Source organism: Centrocercus urophasianus, unplaced genomic scaffold (assembly GCF_019232065.1).
Source record: "Centrocercus urophasianus isolate 14NV4802_14NV808 unplaced genomic scaffold, USGS_Curo_1.0 seq_29, whole genome shotgun sequence".
Lineage (NCBI taxonomy): Eukaryota > Metazoa > Chordata > Aves > Galliformes > Phasianidae > Centrocercus > Centrocercus urophasianus.
Window position 1 is genome coordinate 6,587,132 of NW_024884855.1, and position 19,076 is coordinate 6,606,207.

A 19,076-nucleotide genomic window follows, 5' to 3' on the forward strand; every position below is an offset into this window, starting at 1 on the left:
GCGGGGCAGTGGGCGGGGCAGTGGGCGGGGCAGTGGGCGGGGCAGTGGGCGGGGCTACGGGGGCCGGCGCTACGGGGGCCGGCGCGGCCCAGCGCGCAGCGGCGGCGTTTCCCGGCGCCCCCCGCGGCAGATTGTACACAATCATCATGGCCGCTATCTCATCCGCCGCCGCCGAAGGTAGGAGCGAGCGGCCCGGGACGACTCGGGGCCGGGGCCGGCGGGGCGGGGCCGGCTCGGCGCGGGGCGGGGCCGGCCGCGGTAGGCGGAACGCCGAGGGTCGGAGCCGGGCGGCTCCGCGGGGCCGGGCTCTTCCCCTCCGCTCCCCGCAGGTGCCGCGGAGCCGGGCATGGAGGCCGAGGCGCCGGGCTGCGGCGGGGAGGGCGGCTCGCCGCGGGGCGAGGGGTGCCGGGCCGGGCCGGCTGGCGCCGTCAGCAACGGCAGCGACACGGAGAGCGGACAGGAGCTGGTGGAGCTGCGGGTGATCTGGAACAAGAACAAGTACGACGTGAAGTTCCGCCTGGACAGCACAGGCGCCGACCTGAAGCAGAAGATCCACTCGCTGACAGGTGCGTGGGGCGGCCCCCAGGCCCCGTCCCGGCCGCCGCCCCCTGACCCGTCCTCGTTCCCCTCAGGCCTGCCGCCCGCCATGCAGAAGGTGATGTTCAAGGGGCTGCTGCCCGAGGAGAAAACACTGCGAGAGATCAAAGTCACCAACGGTGCCAAGATCATGGTGGTGGGCTCCACCATCAACGACGTGCTGGCTGTCAACACGCCCAAGGATGCGGCACAGCAAGAGGGGAAGGTGGAGGAGAGCAAGAAGGAGCCGCTCTGCAGGCAGAAGGTGCCGGGGTCCAGGAAGCCTTTGGGGATGGGGTGGGTGGGACCGTGTGCTGCTTGTGCCGTGCTGTGTGCCCCCCGGTTCTGGGGAGGCCTGGCGGGGCTGTGTGGTCCCCCCCGGGGCTGTAAGCAGTGGAAGCGTTTCGTGTTGTTAGCATAAGCAAAGCCAATGTTAATTATATCTCACAGCTAACTAGTTTTTGTTGGTGTAAAACAACTGGATTTCTAAAAAGTGTCTTTAAAGTAGGTGTGGGGGCAGTTCCCTCCGTGCTGAAGGCAGCTTGGCTGCTGAGCATCCCCCTCACACCTGGGACTCCCTCCTGTAGTACCGTTCTGTGGCTGCACTGCAGTGCTGTGGGCTGGAGGAGGATTTTCAGCTCACGGTGTCAGCGACCTCCCTCAGATGAACTAGATTAAAGACTTAAAATGTACACCATTGATCTGCAACCTTTATGAGACGTGCTTTTGTTTTTCTATAATTTATCATAGTTCACGTTCACTGTAAGTTCCATCATTGCTTAAAGGTACTCAGCAACTTATGAGCTCTGAGCATGGTTTTCTTGGTTACTACTGCTCTAATCTTCCTGTTTGGTGCTGTGTTGCGGTATGCTGCACTGTCAGATCTAGAGGACTTTCTGCCATTCACTGAATATAACCCCTGACTGTTAAAAACTGTCTTGCCCAGTGCCAACCATGTGACTCAGCATGTACTTTTCAAAGTGAAACTTGTATTCTTTTTATGTGTATATATTTATGTATTTGTGCATCCTACAAAGGATGCATACCCTTATATGCATTATATTGGGATTTTATTCATCTCTGTAATTTATTCAGGCTATTATAGGGAGTGCTCGGTTAACTTTGAAAATTAACTGTTTCCTGCGTGATAAATGACTATGGATAGTCTTTAACTGTCTCCTAGTGCTATTGGGATCTGTTGGATTCAAGGTGTGTTGGAAGTAAATTGAGAAACTCTGTTGTGTTTCTGTAAATTCTCATTTCTGTTTTTACATTGTAGCAACACAGAAAAGTATTGGATAAAGGAAAACCTGACGATGTGATGCCTTCCATTAAAGGTGTTCAGGTAGGTGAGTGGGCACCTGGGGCATTGTCACAATCAGAGTTGGTTTGAGACCAACTGTGCTGGTTTTAGCTTTCCTTTCTGTTTGGGAACAAAACTGCTAAATTGGATTGTTCTTATGCTTCAGAAAGTAAGAAGATGCAGCTTTTCCTGTTCCTCTTTCCCTGTGACTTACCACGTTGCCTTTGTTGTAGGAGCACCTACCAGCTGTGCCATTATCTGGCATGTACAACAAATCAGGGGGGAAAGTAAGATTGACCTTTAAGCTCGAGCAAGACCAGCTATGGATTGGTACAAAAGGTGAGAAATGCTAAAACTCTGAGGTGGTTAATTGGTAATTGGAGTATAAGAAAACTGTGGGAATGAGAAATATCTTCTGGCGTGACTGCGTTGTGTTTAAGAGATAATATTGTCTCGTTCCTTCAAAACTGAACTCTGCTGCTGTTTCTCAAATGCCATTCTCTCAGATTGTTGGACATTAGCTGATGCGTTATTTCTGTTCTTGAAAAACCTGAGCTTAGTGGTGCCAGTAGGTGCGTGTTCCAGTCTGCTACTCGTAGATCCAAATGTGAATTACAATATTTGGCATTTCTCATGTATCTCAAAAGCACTGCATAAACATTGGTTCAATGCCAGCATCTCATAGAGGCCCGATGATTAGGCTGAGACTCTGCAGATTCATAGAACTGAGAATAAGAGTAGGAGTGTTGGCATATTTGTCGTTATCTGTCCTTCCAACAAAAATTAGGGGGGTGTCTTGTTTCAGTGATGTGCAACTGCAGGAACTACAGCGTGTGTTGCTGTGCAGAGGAATCAGTTTACTGTCTCGAGTGGTGCCAGGAGGAGCTGAAAATGCTGTGGTGATAGCATGCAGCACTGAGAGTATCTCAGAGAATCCCCTGCCTCCAAAGGAAGCTGTGCACTTTCAGTTTGACTGGGATGGGACAGTAATTGTAATGAATAGAAGGGCTTGCTTACTGTGCCAGTAAAGAAACCTAATTGGATGTAGTATCAGCTTTGGATGGCACATTAAGCTGCTACATTATTTCCAAAGTAAGCAGAAATCTCCTTTCCTATCTACAACAAACTTGATTGTGAAAACTTTCTGGCTTTAAAAACTCTATGGCTACCCATTGGAGTAGCATCTCTTAGGGCAAGTAACAGAGATTATCTATCTTCCCTTCTATGGGTCGGGCAGCTGAGTTTTTTTTGTCATTGATAATGTATTCAAAATGCGTGGTTAATGTGTAGGTAATCAATACTCTTCCCTTACCTTGTACATCAGTTTCAAGTTCAGTATTTCTGAAGTGCTCTAGATTACTGCTTCTTAAGCTTTGAAACTTGATTCTTCACGTAATTGACTGTCTTTAATATAACCTGTTTCCCTACTTCCGAAATTAGCAGCAGCTTACTTCCTTCAGGGACTGGCTGTAATTGCTGGCTGTTGTTAGGGGAAGAACTCCTTCCTGCTGTGAGAAATGTGTGGCACATACCATGCATCAGGGCTAGGATGAACACAACTGGCTGTTAACGTGGTTTTTTCATTTGTCAGTCCTGGAAAACTGAAACTGATTCTTTTGTCTTTACATCATGATGTTTATTTCCTTGGGGTTAAGTCCTCAGAAAGGAGTGGGGACATAAGAGAGAAATCTGCCACTAGTGATGTTCTTTGTGCTTGTTGGTGGCATCAAGCTGCAGGAATTGTAGCCATCTTCTCGCTGTTTCTTTCCCTGTTTACCCGTAAATGTTTCTTTGCCTGTGCTCATAAAGCAACCATGGAGCATTTTCTCAGGATGAAGCCAGGGCTGGCTGAGGGTTAGCGAGTCTCACTTTGCTCAGCTGTCTTCAGCCTTGTAGTTCTGTATAATCCTTGATAGTCGGTCCTGAATTGCTCTCCCCTGGCCTGGCTCTGACTGTGAGCGCTGTGCTGGTAAGAGTGGAGTTTTTGGAAGTAATGGAGGTGGTGTTTGAAGTTAGCATGACATTCTGCTTCCTCATACATCAGAGATAATGCTTTGATCAATTTTAATGTAGAGAGAACAGAAAAGTTACCCATGGCGTCCATTAAAAATGTGGTGAGTGAACCTATTGAAGGACATGAGGATTATCACATGATGGTAAGTAACGTCTCCACTTCAATAATATCATTCCAGTTACAGAATATGCAGAAGTAAAGCTATCAGAATAGAGCAGTGCTGAAACTGAAAGCAGTACCAGCTTGGTGTGTTGTGGAATGTCAAAATGTCAACATTGTCTGCTAACACAATGTAAATATTTGGGCTGGCACACTGAGTGTCTGCTACTCTGTGGAAATCTGGGCTGGTTTCACAAGTGTCAGTGCAAATCAGTATCCTCTCTCTTTTGACAGCACTTTTTTTTTTTTTTTACTGCTGTAATAGCTTAACTCAGGATTTCTTAATGTTAGAGAGGCTTTTCTTTATCTAGTTTAATTTCTGCTTTCTACTGTATTCTGTTTGTATAAACAGGCCTTGCTGGACATTTAAAAGTGAAAAGTGATTTGATTCTGTAATATTTTTCCCCGTGGGATTTTCTGAAAAACTGCTATTGGGTACAGGAAAGTAACACAGTTAAGAGGAGAGCAGTGCTGATTCTGCTGGACTTTTTTTGTCTGTTTCTTTTAATCTCTGATTTCTTTTGAGGTTTTGCTTTATGGAGCACAATAAGTAACCTCTAAAGCTGAAGTAAGTTGCTCATATGAGTCTGTGCCCGTTTTTAGGGGTACCATCTGCAGGAGGGAGCTGGTCCAGTCTTTGCTCAAACATTTGGTTTTTGATTACTGATAAAAGAAAAGTCCTCTTCTGGAGATGATACAATAATGATTCTGAGGCAAGGGTGGAGGTTATCGGCACGCTATGGTGCTCGTCCTCTCCTCTACCTGCTGACAGAACTAGAGAACAGGACATTACCTAAATCTATTTTAATCTGTGAGATTTCACCAATTAAAACACGATCACTGCCTAATTAGTTCCTGCTCAGCTTCCTAGCTCTGCGCATTCTGCATTCCAGTAGTTGCTGTACAGACTTATCCTTGGGTCACACAGTACGTTCTGTCTTCCAGGGTAAATTCCTCACGGCCTTGAAACTGGCTGAGAGATTTTGCTGCAGCGAGAGTCTCTTAAAAGGAAAGAGCTCATTGCTGCCTACTTTGCAGCTGCTTCACAGAGGGCCGCTTCCTTTAATTTCGTATGAAATGCATGTAGAGCACAGAGGTGTTTGGAGGAGGCCCTGGTGTAGCAGGCTTGTGTGATTGTGCAGAGGATAAACGTGCGTCCTCTCTGTCTGCTATCAGCTGTTCTGTTTCCCGTTTGTAAATGTTGTTGTTCTTGACTTTGCAGGCATTTCAGCTGGGCCCAACAGAAGCGTCTTACTACTGGGTCTATTGGGTACCAAATCAATATGTTGATGCAATCAAAGACACGGTGCTGGGAAAATGGCAGTATTTTTGAAAGCACGCTCACCTCTGGCACAGGAAAATGACACAAAGCTAAGGACACTGCTGGGAGAGGCCTCCAGCATGCCTGGATGTGACAGTCCTGGAACTTATTAATAAAATATGATAAAAGAGGCATTGATGGAAGCCAGAGGTGATGTTCTTTCACCATTAGTTTACTTTTAACTTAAAATTTTCACCATCCCTTTTCTGCAGTCAGCTTCAACCGTATTTAAAGCAAAATGCAGTGGAAATCAATAAATTCTAATTCACAAAATATTGTGTGTAATACACTTAAATCTGCTGAGAGTTGATCTTCCAATTTAGTTTTAAAAAGAAACTATTACAATGTATTACTGAGGCTTTTTTTACATGGTTTGAACAAAAACAGCTATTTTCATAATCTTTCAGTTACGAGCATTAGACTTAATTTAGTGACTTGGTTGTGACTGAGAATTTCAGAACCAGTTTATTTTTAGAAATAAACTTGAAGCAGTGTAACAGTATGCAAAATGGATGTTCAGCAAGCCATATTCTGCTGGCCCTTTTCTTTCGGGTTTGAATCTTTGGTGGCAAAACTCTGCATTTATTTGTTTGTTAAACCCAAAGATGCCCACCCTTTTTTTTGGTTTTGTTTAATTTCCCCCTCTCTCCCAGTGCTGGAAGCTGTTTGTTGATACTCCGTGGCACGTTTGGAGCAGAGGAACACCGCTGTGGATGTTCTGTAAGCACTGTGACCCGGTGCTGCTCACTGTCCTGCTTTGTGCCACCGTTGTTTCCCTCTCTGCTCCACTTGTGCCTGGAGTGCTGCGTTCTGGAGCTCTGTGCACACTGCAGCTCTGGGTCACATTGCAGCTGTTGTGACGATGCTTTCCTGTCTGACTGGAAAACAAACCTACAGAAAGCTCCGGCCTCTGTGACCGTGCTGCTGTGTGTGAAGCAGTAACGCAGGTCTTGCAAAAGAGGCAAACCTGATGGGCTTTCCTTCCCCTGTGTGTGTTGGGGAGGAGGACAGAGGTGGGAGAGGGAAGTTCTGATGCCATTTTGCATCGTAAATAACTGCAGTAGCCTTTTGTGATCCAAATCTGAAAGCGTGTGGGTATCTTCTTCAGTGAACCCTGCCAGACCAGGGGGATCTGTATCTGTCCAGCAACTGACCTTCTGAAATTTCAGTTACCTTCCAGCTTTTCTTTGGCTCAAGTTTACAGTAAGTTCTTACAATAAGTTCTTGCATCCAGTTCTGTCTGAAATACCGTTCTGTGCCATTGGTTTGTGGTATTCGGTGTCATCTCAGCAATTAACGTGCCATTTATCTCAGGTTTTCTGCAAGGACCTTCCAGTCCTGACAAGGTGCACACCCCTACCGGATTGTATGTGCAGTCAGACTGAGTCAGTCTGGCTGTGTGTTAAATCTGCAGCTAACAGATCGCTGTTTGGTTTTGGTTGTTTTAACCCTGTAAGCTTAATGTTCCTCGATCCAAATAGCTCAGCATTTTGTGAAACTTGCTTAGAAATATCCTTTTAGGAACAGCTGAACTGACTATTCCATATCCATTTTTCACTTGCCTTGAAATAGCCCAGTTGAAACTCAGCAGGTGCAAACTCCTCAAAGTATTTTGTTTTATCCGAAAGATTTGGGAAAGTGGTCACTTCATGGTATATGTTAAGAGTGCTTATTTACCTGTAGGTTCTTGATAGCAACGTAAGCAGCTTTTGTTTTGTCCTTTCAGTTAGAGCATTGATGCAGTACGAATTGTAAAGGTGTTCCATATCCAAGGTAGAAACTAGTGATGTTCTGGTTACTCCCATAGTGTGAGGTCTCTGCCTGTGGTGCTGCAGCAATGCAGGAGCCCTGGGGGCTGCAGGCGGGGGCTCTTGCAGTGGGTCAGAGGTAGCAGTTCTTCTGTCACTCTTACTTTCTGATTGCCAGTGCAGGTGTTAAAGCTTTAATTTTAACTTTCAGTCCCTGGTGGAAGGTGTATGTGCTGCAGCACTCCATCATTTGTTAGAGCTGGTGTATGAGGGTAATTAATGATGCTGGTGTCTTCTGTCCCCTGGGTTCACCTTTGCACTCATCTGTCTCTTTTATTCTGGCTGTCAGCTCCACTCACTGCCTGGCTTGCTTGGAGCTCTCTGCATCCATTCACACTCTATTTCCTCCCCTGTTCTTTCCCTGTCTTGCCTCTAAGAGGACTTGTCTGTGGCTCAGCTCCTTCCCCAGGTGCCGTGGGGTCTGGCTTTGGTGCAGGATCATGGTGAGTACACATGGCACTGAGGGCACTGCCCACTGCCATGGCCTGAGGGCACCAAGAGCAGCAGTGTGTCTTCCCTGCACCTTCCCAGCCTGTCCCACCCTGTGCTGGGAACAGCAACTTGTCTCAAACTGAGTGTGAAAGTTGGGGGTTACAAAGCAGCTTTAGATATGAAGAAGAAAAAAATATAAACAAAGATGATCAAAAGTGGCCCTGTTTAGGTGCTTCTTTTCTATTTAAATTTGAAGACTTGAATTTCTTTTATTCTATGTGTAAAATTTAATTTAAAATATAGGAAAGTGATGCTTACTGGAAATGCTTTAATTGGTGTTTGTTGGGTTGTTACAGCGGGTTTCTCAGGAGTTCTTTGAAGCCAATATTCCTCCTAAATTTAGCAGCATTTCTTTTAAGATCCTCTCTCTTTTGGAAGGATGTGGAGCTCTGTATCTGCTGCTGCTGTGTATCTTCTTCTGCTGTGCCCATTACTCCAAGGTGGTTACTGTCATTGATCAATAACATCCAAGAGAGCATGCTGTGTGTTTAGCCCTGCTGTGCTGCAGCCCGTGTGACCAGAGCTGTGTGCCAAGCTTCTCTGGGTTTTCTCTGAGAGCTGTGGTGCTCCCCAGGGCTGGTGGGCACGGAGCAGTGCTGTGCAGGAGGCAGCTTTGGTCCCTGCTGAGACACGGTGTCAGAGGTGATGTGAAGATGTAAGCAGTGCTTTCAGTTGGCTGATGAAGGTTGCTTTGAGATCCAGTGTGTACTCTTCCATAAGATTTCTGGTAATAGCTGCAGTGATTCCTATGCAAAAGCTTAATTACTTCACTTAAACAACAATTTGATGCCTTTCTATGGAGATCGTTTCCCTGTTGTGTGTACAAGTGTCATTTCCCACGAGCTGTTTTTGGGGGTTCCTTAGGAAACCATACCAGGTGTGTTGGGTTTACTGCTCAGCGATGGAAGCAACCAGAACACAAATGCGTAGTGGCAGCTGCAATCTCCACCCCACTGCTGCCCTGTCTCCCCCAGCAGCCCTGTTTGCTACTCGGGGTGCTCCACCTCCCCCACTGCTGTTCCCACATCCCCTGCCTGCTGCCAGGGTCCCTCTCCTCTCCTTGTTCAGAGCACAGCATTCCTTCTGCAGCCACTTTGCATCCCGAGCATGAACGATTCCTGGATTCGTTTTTCATCTGGGTTTTTAAAAGATATCATTTAAACTTTGTTTGGGTCCGATGACAGAATGTATCCTGCATGAACATGCTGCATTATTTACACATTTTTCATATCAAGTTTAAAGTAAATAAGTAATTTCTGTTAGTGACAGAGTCTGATGAGAAAACAGGTGACTAAAATCATAAAAGAGAGTAGGGGAGATGAGTTCCAGGACCCAGACGAGCTGTTCACACATCTGGCACACACACATCTCACACACACACGGTGCCATGTCAGCCCCAGTGCTCTGTGCCTGCTGTCCATGCTCTGTGGCTGCCCATGCCCCTCCAGCACAGCGTTCCCACCCAGCACTGTGCCAACCCCACGCAGCAAAGTTTGCTTTCAGGCCTCCCTTCCCTTGTTGGCTTTCTCTTTCCCTCTGTAACCTTATTTCCCAATCAAACTGTTTTCATTCTGTGCCACGTCCCCCTGTTGCCTTCAGCCACGGATTTGCTCTCTGCACTCACGAAGGTTCACGATGTCTTTTCCATGTTCTGAGCAATTCTTGTTTTAAAAACAAAAAGATCTTCGATGTTTGTGTCCACTGCAGATTTATTTTAAATGGAATATGTAAGTACCATGTTTAATGGTATTTTTAAATAATCTATTGCCTATTTCTGGGGAGCGGGAGATGACATATTTAGTCTTAGATTTGCACTGCTGGATTTTTTAAGTGTAACCTTGACTGGTTATCCTATTGTTTTATTCTGTAAGATTAATTAGTCTTATGAATTAAAGTTTGATAATGAAGTCTGTCTGTGTTGAAGTCTTTGGGCATTCTGCACACACCAACTGCAGCTCATGGCTGGGGCCTGGTGTGTGCCTGTGGGTGTCACAGCTGGGAGGCCCTGCACCGGGCTGATCCTGATGCCATCAGCGTTGCTCTCTGGGAGCGGTTATTTCAGCTCGGTGCTTTACGCTGCTAATTACAAAAGGAGGTGGGTTACAGGCGGTACTTCCTTAGCTCCCTGTTCACCCGTAGGCTACAGCCTTGGTTTAGTTCATAGGATGCCCGTATCGTGCTGAGTGTGCCCAGCCGGTATCCTTACATGGGCAGGGTCAGCCCCCCAAAAGCAGATGCCCCTACAGCCCTGGCTCTCAAAGCTTAGCATGTGCTGTCCCGTGTTTGTTACTGGCTTTAGAAACTTCCCCCCCTCCCCGTCGAGCGAGAGGAGGAAGAATGGGATGAGATAAACTTACAGCGTTAGTGCCGCAATGAAGTTCAACGCAGATGATAACATACGTGCGTCAGATGGAGTAACGTCCCTTCAGCGCGATATCGAGGCGCGCTGAAAATCATAAGGGGCAATGTCATAATCTGCAGGGTCGGGAGGGGGGATCTGCGCGCGCTCCCCTTCTCCTCCAGCGTGTCTTTGCGCATCAGATCCCCGGCGCTGCCGCAGGAGAGGCAGCCCAGCGTATCGGCAGGGCGCGGCGCAGCTCCCGGAGGCGCTGCCCGGACCGCCCACCCCCCGCCCCGTCCCCGTACGGCCGCCCCGGGCCGGGAGGGGGCGGCGGGGAGGAAACCGCGTCCTGGTTCCGGCCCGGCCCCGCCGCCTCTCGGGCGATAGCGTGGCCCCGCCCGGCCCCGCGCTGTGCCCCCGGCATGCCCGGGCCATGAGCGGCCCCGCCGCGCTGCTCTCCGAGCTGCTGCTGCTCCTCGTGCTGCTCCGCGCGCCGCCCGCGCAGGTACGGGGTGAGCGGGGCTGAGCGGGGCGCGTGGTTCCGCGAGCGGCGCTGAGGGGTGCGCGGAAAGCTGCCGTGCGACGGCCGAGTGCGGGAGCGGAGGGTGCCAAAAGGAGAAAAGAGGGACGGAGCTGCGGGGGCCGAGGGAAGGTCGGAGGGACGGAGGGAGGCTGCGGCAGTGACATCCGCGGCTCTGCTGGGGCGGAGGTGTCGTTTCCGGACCCCCCGACGGCCCTCAGTGCCGCGCCACCGGGATGGATTTCTGCGGGAGGTCCCCGGGGATGACGCATCTGTCGGCCCCGCTGCGACCTCCGCTGTGTGCTGCGGACGGGCACCCAGCAGCTCCGCGGCCAGGAGTTGCGCTGGGTCCCGCTCTTTAGCCTGGTCGGGTCCTCAGGCTGAGCCTTGTGTTTGGTTCACGACCGAGGACGTGGTGAGCTGCGGGTCAGAGCCGGTGCAGCGGTGGGATGAGCAGACGGGGTCCCGTGCACCGAGCGTCGGTGTGCACTTGGGCAGCAGGTGCTGTCCGCGAGCTTCCTGTGCCGCGTCGCTCCCGTCCCCATCCTGTTTGCTGATGGGGCGAGGCCAGAGGGTGAGCGCGGCGGTGAGCTGGCGTTTGCGAATGTGGACACGGCACACGGAAACAGCAGTTCCCTTCTTCACAGTAGGTTTGCAATTGGTCCTTTATCATAAAGGCAGCTGAAGCGCACGGCTGTGAGAGCCTGCACCATTAGTTGCACTTCTGGCATTAAAACTCGCCCAACAAGTTTGCTTCTGGAAGGAGCTGGTGGCCGGGCTGCATGTATCAACTTCGGGAGGGGCCATGGGGACAGCAGGACAGTCACCCCACAGCCAGCCCTGCAGGCACAGCATGCCCCAGAGCACCAGCGGTTTGGCACTTCTGCCACCCATTCATAAAGCACAGCACCTCTTAGCAGATGTCATCCTCTGCCATTCCATATCGCAGACCTGATGGCTGGGTGTGCTGTGCTCGGCACAAAAGGTTTTCTTCACCTGGGAGCAGGGAGGACCTCGGTCTGCTTCTCTGCAGATTGCTCTCCTGTTGCTCTCTGAGATCCACACAGCACAGTGCTGTCGGATGGCACAGGTTCTACAAGGTGGCACAGTGCTGTTGGGTGGCACAGCACCAGGCTCATCCTCAGTCCATCCGTGCCCTGAGGCCCCAATTTCTGCCCACAGTGCCTCAAAGATAGCGCAGTGACTGTCCCAGAAACTCTGCTCTTCATATCAACGCTGGATGGAAACCTCCATGCAGTCAGTAAGAGCACCGGCGATGTCAGGTGGACCCTGAAGGACGGTGAGTGGCAGCCCAGGGCTCACCCACAGCTCTGTGCACACCCCAGGGCTGCCGGGCACATCTCTGTCCCTGCATGGCTGCTGGCAGAGAGCATTGGCTGTGCTGCTGGCTGTGACTATTCTGGGTCTGACATGCAAATAGGTCTGCCCTAAGCATGCCAGCACATGGCTGTGTGTAAACACTGCCACGCTGTCCCCTGCGAGGGGTGAGGCTGCTGACGTGGTGTTTCACTCTCTTTTTCAGATCCCATTCTGCAGGTGCCGGTCTATGTCACAGAGTGAGTATTGCTGTCCTGCCAGACAGGCTGTTAGGCAGGAAGGAACCGTCCAGGACGACTGCTGGAGGAGTTTTCTTACTGCATCACCTGCTCAGCCATTGATGTGTTCCCAGAGGTTGGGTGCAGTTCACATGTTGTTCTCCCACTTTTCAGACCAGCGTTTCTGCCAGACCCCAATGATGGCAGCCTGTACATCCTGGGAGGGAAGAAAAAAGAAGGCCTGATGGTGAGTGGGGGGCTGCGGCTGACCTGTCCCCTCTGCTTCCCTGGGCTGTGGCAGCTGCTGGTCCTTGACACCACTTGGTTGTGTGGCATGGGATGGCACAGCTGTGCTGGGCTGTGCTTTCTGGGAGCATCCCAGCCCAGCTCTGGGTGCAGGGAGGCTGCAGCTTGGGCTGGCTGTGGCATTGAGGCCACATGCTCTCTGTGTTGTAGAAGCTGCCATTCACCATCCCAGAGCTGGTCCAGTCATCACCGTGCCGCAGCTCGGACGGGGTGCTCTACACAGGTACGGGAGCTTGGACAGCACTGCTGCTGGGAAAAGTGCCTGATGTGTGAGTGTGGAACTGCAGGGAGGGAGTGGGGGGAGCTCACGGATGTGTGGCTGTGGGCTGGGAGAGGTGGGGAGGAGGCTGCTGCTGAGAGGGAGAGCAGCGCTGCAGAGCTGTAGGGCAAAGTGTGCTCTCATTGGCAGGGAAGAAGCAGGACACCTGGTTCATTGTGGACCCCAAGTCAGGGGAGAAGCAGACCACGCTCTCAACAGAGGCCTGGGATGGGGTGTGTCCCTCCAGCCCACTGCTCTACATCGGCCGCACACGTAAGGCTGTCCTCCCCTCCCTCACCCTGCGGGTCCCACGGGGTGCTGGGCTGTCCCACTGCCTCCATGGCGGCTGCTGCCATCCAGAGTGATCTGTGTGACTGCTGCCAGCAGCAGGCTCTGCTGTCCCTTTCGAAGTGGCAAAAGAGTGGAGAGTCTGGTTTTCTCCAGCAGCACACTGTGATGTTGGGTTCAGCGCTACCAGTGTGCTGGGGCTGGCACTGTCTTCATGCTGGCAGTTCCCGGGGTGTCAGCATTTCCCTTCCACATTCAAGGCATCGTCCCCATGGCACACAGTGACTGTGCTGCTCTGCTCTCACCCCAGAGTATGTCATCACCATGTACGACACCAAGACGAGGGAGCTGCGCTGGAATGCCACCTACTCTGACTACTCGGCACCGCTCTACGAGGAGTCCTACCCCTACAGTGAGTGTCACCAGCCCTGCCCACACTGGCTGTGCCGTGGTGCTGCTGCAGCTGAGACCTGGGCTGCCATGGCTGCTGGGGAATGCGGTTGCTGTGCCGTGCTGTGCTGTGTTGTGCTAGGGTTCACCTGCCTGGCAGAGATGGAGCCATGGCTCTGGGACAGAGAAACATGTGTTTCTCTGGCAAAGACAGTTCCCTCAGCCCATTGCTGTGCCTTGCAGGACACTTGCGGAGCTGCGGGATGCATAAGGTCACCCAAGTCCACAGTGCTTGACACAGGCAGGGGGATGCAGCCACACAGGCAGCACCTCTACATTGCCTCCCCCTCTGTGTCTATCCAGAAATGTCTCACTTTGCCTCCAGCGGGGATGGGCTGGTGGTGACGCTGGACAAGGAGAGCGGCGAGGTGCTGTGGGCACAGAACTATGACTCACCTGTGGTTGGCATCTATGTGTGGCACCAGGACAGCCTGCGGCGTGTCCCCCACCTCAACCTGGCCATGGAGACACTGCGCTACCTGACCTTCCATTCGCAGGACATCCACCTCGCCCGCTGGGGCCACCAGAGCATGAAGGACTTCACGGCCACCAAGACCCAGCTGCTGTAGGTGACGCGGCGTGGGGTCCTGCTGGGGCGGCTCTGGGTGGTGGCTTAGTGTGAGTGAAGCACTGTCATGGCTGCCACCACCTCGAGGGACGCGGGATGCCAGAGGGTCACAGCAGTGACAACCAGTGACACTGGGGTTCTCATGCCTGCCTGTCCCACTGAGCTGATGCTGCACCCGCATTGCAGGCCAGCGCTGTACGTGGGGAAGCACGCAGCCAGCTTCTATGCCCTGACCTCCCTGGTGCACAGCAGTGTAGCACTGGTGGTGAGTATCTGAATGCCTGTGCCATGCTGCGTGTGCACCTCATCCCCATTGCCCCATCTTGCAGCCACAGGGCATCACGCTGGCCAGGATTGATGGCCCCACCACGGATGACGTGACCATGAGAGAGTCAGGAGAGTGTGAGATCACCCCCAGCACCGATGTCAAGTACCCACAGGGCAGCATCACCGCACTGCACAACCAGTGGCTGTTGATAGGTGTGTGGCTGTGCACAGTCATGGGAGTTGCCTTGCTGTGCAGCTACAGCTCTCAGCTCTGCTTTCCCCCACCCCAGGGCACCATGAGCTGCCTCCCGTGGTGCATACCACCATGCTCAGAGCTTTCCCTGAGAACCTGAGGAAGGCAACAGAAACCATCATTCCCCGCAGCTCTCCTGCCAGGACTGTGTTTGATGATGTGAGTGGCGAAGCACTGTATATCACTGCTGTGCTGAGGGCACCTCAGGACATGAGAGGTTGCATAGGTTGCATGGTGTCCCAGTGCATGGGGTGGTGTCAGGGGGGGCCTGTGGGTTTCTCAGCTTAGGGAATAGCTGGGAGGAGAAGGAGCCATGGGTGCTGTTGTAACCCAGTATCCCCTCTCCTGCAGTTCCTGGCCCCCAGCAGTGTGGAGGAGCTGGCTCTGCGGGGCAGCGAGGGGCACATCCCACCTGAGCCTGGACATAGAGAGCAAACAGAGGTGTACCCAGATTCTGGTGACTGGGACCTGCTGCTGGCTGCTGTCGGCACAGCGCTGCTGGGTGGTGGGGTCCTGCTGCTCCTCGTCATGGTGCGTGGGATGCTACTGATACCGCCTCACAGAGCTAGGAGCCACAGGTATGCTAAGGACATGGGTGCTGGCAGCAGCTGAGAGGATTCCTCCTTTGTGCTTCAGAAGCTGCAGAAGCAGCACGAGGTGCAGCAGCAGCAACTGGAGAAGCAGATTCAGCTCTTGCAGCAGCAACAGCAGGAGATGCTGCTCCCACATCACAGTTCCGGTGAGGGCATCCCTGCAGCACCCAAACAGCCAGCAGGAAGCAGGGGAAGTGCACCTGGACTGCAGCCAAGTTCTGATCCCTGTGCCCCTACGGAGCTGGTGAATGGGACGGTGAGCATGAAGCCGGCAGTGTCTGCAGGTAGGTACTGAACCAATGTCCTTCACGGAGGAGTAATGCTGGAAGGCTGCAGGGTGTCTGCATTTCTCTGCAGAAGTGGAGCCTGATGTGGTTGTCGTTGGGAAGGTTTCCTTTAACCCCAAGGATGTGCTGGGCCATGGAGCGGGAGGGACCTTCGTCTTCAGGTGGGTTTGTGGCACTGGGAGCCTTTCTGCTGTCACTGTGGGCAGATGGCCCCTGCCTACATGTTGGCCCAGAGCCTCCAGCACAGTGAGGGGTGTGATTTTCCTACAGAAAACCTTAGCTGATCCTCTGGTGTACAGCTCTGGGCATCCCTCCCGTGCTGGGGGGTTTGTGGCATTGCCTGGTGCCCGGCCATCTCTCTCCATCTGCACACAGGGGGCAGTTTGAAGGCCGGAATGTGGCCGTGAAGCGCCTTCTGCCCGAATGCTTCCACCTCGTGGACCGTGAGGTGCGGCTGCTGCAGGAGTCAGACGAGCACCCACATGTCGTGCGCTACTTCTGCACTGAGAAGGACAGGCAGTTCCACTACATCGCTATTGAGCTCTGCTCTGCCACGCTGCAGGAGGTGAGCACGCAGTCCCCCTATGCCGTGTGCTGCAAGCGCCCTGAGCATGGCAAGCCTTGGGCAAATGGCCTCCCTGTGAGCTCACACACCTGACATTCCTCCTCTCCAGCTGTGCCCTGTTTGCTTCAGTACCAGCCCCAGCTCACCTCTCTGCCTCTCTGGTTGCAGTATGTGGAGAGCCCCAGCTTTGATCGGCGCAGCCTGGACCCGGTGTCTGTCCTACACCAGACCATGTCGGGGCTGGCGCACCTGCACTCGCTCAGCATCGGTGAGGCAGCGGCATCCCTGTGGATGGCATCCATCAGGGCACTGTGTCCTGTTCTCAGCCATCACAGCAGCATCCCCTGACTCAGCCCTGCAGCTGCAGCACCACCTGCGGGTAATGCTGCAACCCGCCTCTTGCAGTTCATCGTGACCTGAAGCCCTGCAACATCCTCATCTCCGTCCCCAACAGCCACGGACAGATCCGAGCCGTCATCTCTGACTTTGGGCTGTGCAAGAAGCTGCAGGGCGGGCGACACAGCTTCAGCCTGCGCTCTGGCATCCCTGGCACTGAGGGCTGGATCGCACCCGAGGTGCTGCAGGAGGCACCAAAGGAGAACCCTGTCAGTGAGCCATGTGTCCTGCTTAGCGCTCACCAGCTTTCCCCCTGCTGCTTCCTCCTTGCTTGCAGTGTGCTGCTGAAACGCACGATTCAGACCAGAGCTGTGGGAGCAAAATGCAGCCCCGGAACAGCAGTGCTCAGTGTTAGGGCTCCCTCAGGCAGCTTTTCTGCTGCATCGCTCCTTCCCAATGCAATGGCAGAGACTCATGGAGCAGGAATGCTGCTTCATCCCTCTGCTTCTTGGCTCTGCTTTGGCAAACATGGAGCAGGTGGAGGTTGTATATCTGCTTGTCCCAGTGAGCCTTGTGCTTGGGTCAGTTCATGTGGGTGCTGAGGGCAGCAACTGCTCTGCTGTGTTTGTCTGGCATGGCTGCAGCTGTCATGGGCTGTGAGGGGCCCATCTCCTGCCTGTGTCTTGCAGACGTGCGCAGTGGACATCTTCTCTGCTGGCTGTGTTTTCTACTACGTAGTGTCGGGAGGGCAGCACCCCTTTGGGGACAGCCTGCGGCGCCAGGCCAACATCCTGGCAGGTGCCTGCCAGCTGCCCTGCCTGCAGGAGGATGTGCATGGTGAGGCTGCAGTGGGTACCTGCAGTGCCTGTCCTGCTCTGAACCCTCTGCCTGTCCTTGTGCCACCACCGCTTTGTTCTGTTCCGTGCACCAGACAAGGTTGTGGCCAGGGAACTGATCACATCCATGCTCAGCAGTGAACCCCAGAAGCGCCCCTCAGCCCCTGCTGTCCTCATGCACCCCTTCTTCTGGAGCGCAGAGAAGCAGCTGCAGTTCTTTCAGGTGTGCGCCGGACACTGCATTACAGTGTGGGCAATGAATTTCTTCCTCTAATCTCACCTACACATCCCCATTGCATGGTGCAGGACGTCAGCGACCGCGTGGAGAAGGAGCCGGCCGAGGGGGCCCTGGTGACAGCTCTGGAGGCGGGCGGCCGTGCTGTGGTGAGGACAAATTGGAGGATGCACATCTCCCTGCCACTGCAGATGGGTAAGAAGCACTGGCCACGTGCCATGCCAATGTGGGAATACGCATGGAATGGAATATTCCAGGTGCCAGAGGGCCCTGCAGCCAAATGCTAGAGGAGATAGAGGTGCAGGCAGTGCAGAGCAGAACCCCATGGCTGTGGGGCTATGCCCCCGGCTCTCACCTCACCCTCTCGTCTGCTTTCCCCACAGACCTGCGCAAATTCCGCACTTACAAGGGCGGCTCAGTGCGTGACCTGCTGCGCGCCATGAGGAACAAGGTACGTCCTGCCTGCCCCCCAGCCTGCTCTGCCCTGCCATCCCTCACACCCCTCTTCTCCCGCAGAAGCACCACTACCATGAGCTGCCCACTGAGGTCCGTGAGGCGCTGGGCTCCGTCCCCGATGGCTTCGTGCAGTACTTCACCTCCCGCTTCCCCCGGCTGCTGCTGCACACGCACAGCGCCATGCAGCTCTGCGCCCACGAGCGGCTCTTCCACCCCTACTACAGCTCTGAGCTGGGGGGCACAGGGAGGTGAGCAAGGTCAGCGTGGCTGCAGCACCGCTCCTTGTGCCGGAGCATCGACCTTTGGGGCTCACCTGTATGGGACTCGGCAGCAGCCATCCTCCTGGAGGCCCCAGAACCTTCTGGCATCCTTCTCCCCACAGCGTTGGACAGGGTGAGATGAGGACGCAGACACCGTGTGGTGTGTGCAGCGTCTGCCAAACCCTCAGGAGCTTCTGTCTTTGCAAAACCTCAGGGTCAGACATAGGAGCCTGGAGACCAGAGAATAAAAATTCTCTACTGCAGATGTAGTATTTTAAGAAGCCAGGGAAGGAAAAAAAAAAAGTTTTCCTCAGAACAGCTGGAAGCACTGCAGCTCAGCTGCTGGAGCCCCACAGGTCTGCTCCTCAGATCAGCAGCCTTGTTCCCTCCTGGGGAAGCAGCTGTCTGCATGCTTAACACAGAGATGGGAGCAGGACTGATAGCACAGTGCTGACCCTGGACATGGTCCTTGTCCCCAGCTGACAGCACACAGATCAGTGCTCAGCATCTGTCCCAGGGCCTTGGCCTCACTCATTGCATGGGGTCTGCCAGCCCCAGGGGGAGGCTCGAGGCTCCCAGCACAGTGCAGACAGCAAGCTGGGTTTGTGCAGGCCCATTCCTCTTTTTGCTGTGGTATGTGATCTTGTTACATAGGTAACAAGGCATTTGTGCCTGGTTTATCTTCAGAACACTGTATAGCCATGAACATTTTATACAAAATGTTATAAAAAATAATAATAAAAAAAAGCTTGTCCTGCTTTAAACAAGAGCACCAGTAGGTGCCAGCCATCAGCACCGGACTACTGCAGCACTCACGTGACTACACCGTTAGCAAAGCATCCACAACATGAAACACAATCAAAAGCTCTGATCAAACAGAAGATGGGGAGGCACAGAACTGATTTCCTCCTGCAATAAGGCCCAGGGCTGTTCTCTTTGGCATTTTTTTTTGGCATTGCCAAAGAACAAGTCCAGGGCTGAGCTCAGCCAGCAGCTGGGGGGGGGGAAGAGCTTATGGAAGAGGTCT

General features: G+C 53.0%; 2 protein-coding genes across 3 annotated transcripts; both read left to right on the forward strand.

The window, feature by feature from the left end:
- The first annotated feature begins 111 nt into the window (after positions 1-111).
- UBFD1 (ubiquitin family domain containing 1) lies at positions 112-9,580 on the forward strand. The gene is made up of 7 exons (XM_042828053.1): positions 112-177; positions 330-566; positions 633-841; positions 1,856-1,921; positions 2,113-2,218; positions 3,953-4,035; positions 5,275-9,580. The coding sequence occupies exons 1-7, from the start codon at positions 147-149 to the stop codon at positions 5,383-5,385; spliced, it is 843 nt and encodes a 280-aa protein (XP_042683987.1). The 5' UTR covers positions 112-146; the 3' UTR covers positions 5,386-9,580.
- An 861-nt stretch (positions 9,581-10,441) lies between these two features.
- ERN2 (endoplasmic reticulum to nucleus signaling 2) lies at positions 10,442-18,818 on the forward strand. Of its 2 annotated transcripts, none has more exons than XM_042828151.1 (22): positions 10,442-10,519; positions 11,717-11,834; positions 12,078-12,111; positions 12,265-12,337; positions 12,547-12,619; positions 12,806-12,928; positions 13,254-13,355; positions 13,697-13,958; positions 14,148-14,226; positions 14,291-14,441; positions 14,519-14,640; positions 14,833-15,012; positions 15,118-15,358; positions 15,432-15,522; positions 15,737-15,926; positions 16,095-16,194; positions 16,332-16,531; positions 16,952-17,099; positions 17,194-17,321; positions 17,405-17,528; positions 17,717-17,784; positions 17,850-18,818. In XM_042828151.1, exons 1-22 carry the CDS (start codon positions 10,448-10,450, stop codon positions 18,039-18,041), a joined length of 2,871 nt encoding a protein of 956 aa, XP_042684085.1. In that variant the 5' UTR covers positions 10,442-10,447; the 3' UTR covers positions 18,042-18,818. The 2 variants fall into 2 exon arrangements, with proteins under 2 accessions (XP_042684085.1, XP_042684084.1); XM_042828150.1 differs by lacking the exon at positions 10,442-10,519 and adding an exon at positions 10,837-11,180.
- The last annotated feature ends 258 nt before the right edge of the window (positions 18,819-19,076 follow it).

What these genes read in the sequence shown, in the direction of transcription:
- UBFD1 (XM_042828053.1), top strand. Translation starts at nt 147, where the DNA reads ATGGCCGCTATCTCATCCGCCGCCGCCGAAG. An exon ending in CTTCCATTAAAGGTGTTCAG is followed by an intron (nt 1,922 to 2,112) that starts GTAGGTGAGTGG and finishes CCTTTGTTGTAG; the next exon opens with GAGCACCTACCAGCTGTGCC. An exon ending in ATGAGGATTATCACATGATG is followed by an intron (nt 4,036 to 5,274) that starts GTAAGTAACGTC and finishes TTGACTTTGCAG; the next exon opens with GCATTTCAGCTGGGCCCAAC.
- ERN2 (XM_042828150.1), top strand. Translation starts at nt 11,091, where the DNA reads ATGGGGCGAGGCCAGAGGGTGAGCGCGGCGGTGAGCTGGCGTTTGCGA. An exon ending in GCTCTACATCGGCCGCACAC is followed by an intron (nt 12,929 to 13,253) that starts GTAAGGCTGTCC and finishes CTCTCACCCCAG; the next exon opens with AGTATGTCATCACCATGTAC. An exon ending in CCTGCAGGAGGATGTGCATG is followed by an intron (nt 17,100 to 17,193) that starts GTGAGGCTGCAG and finishes TCCGTGCACCAG; the next exon opens with ACAAGGTTGTGGCCAGGGAA.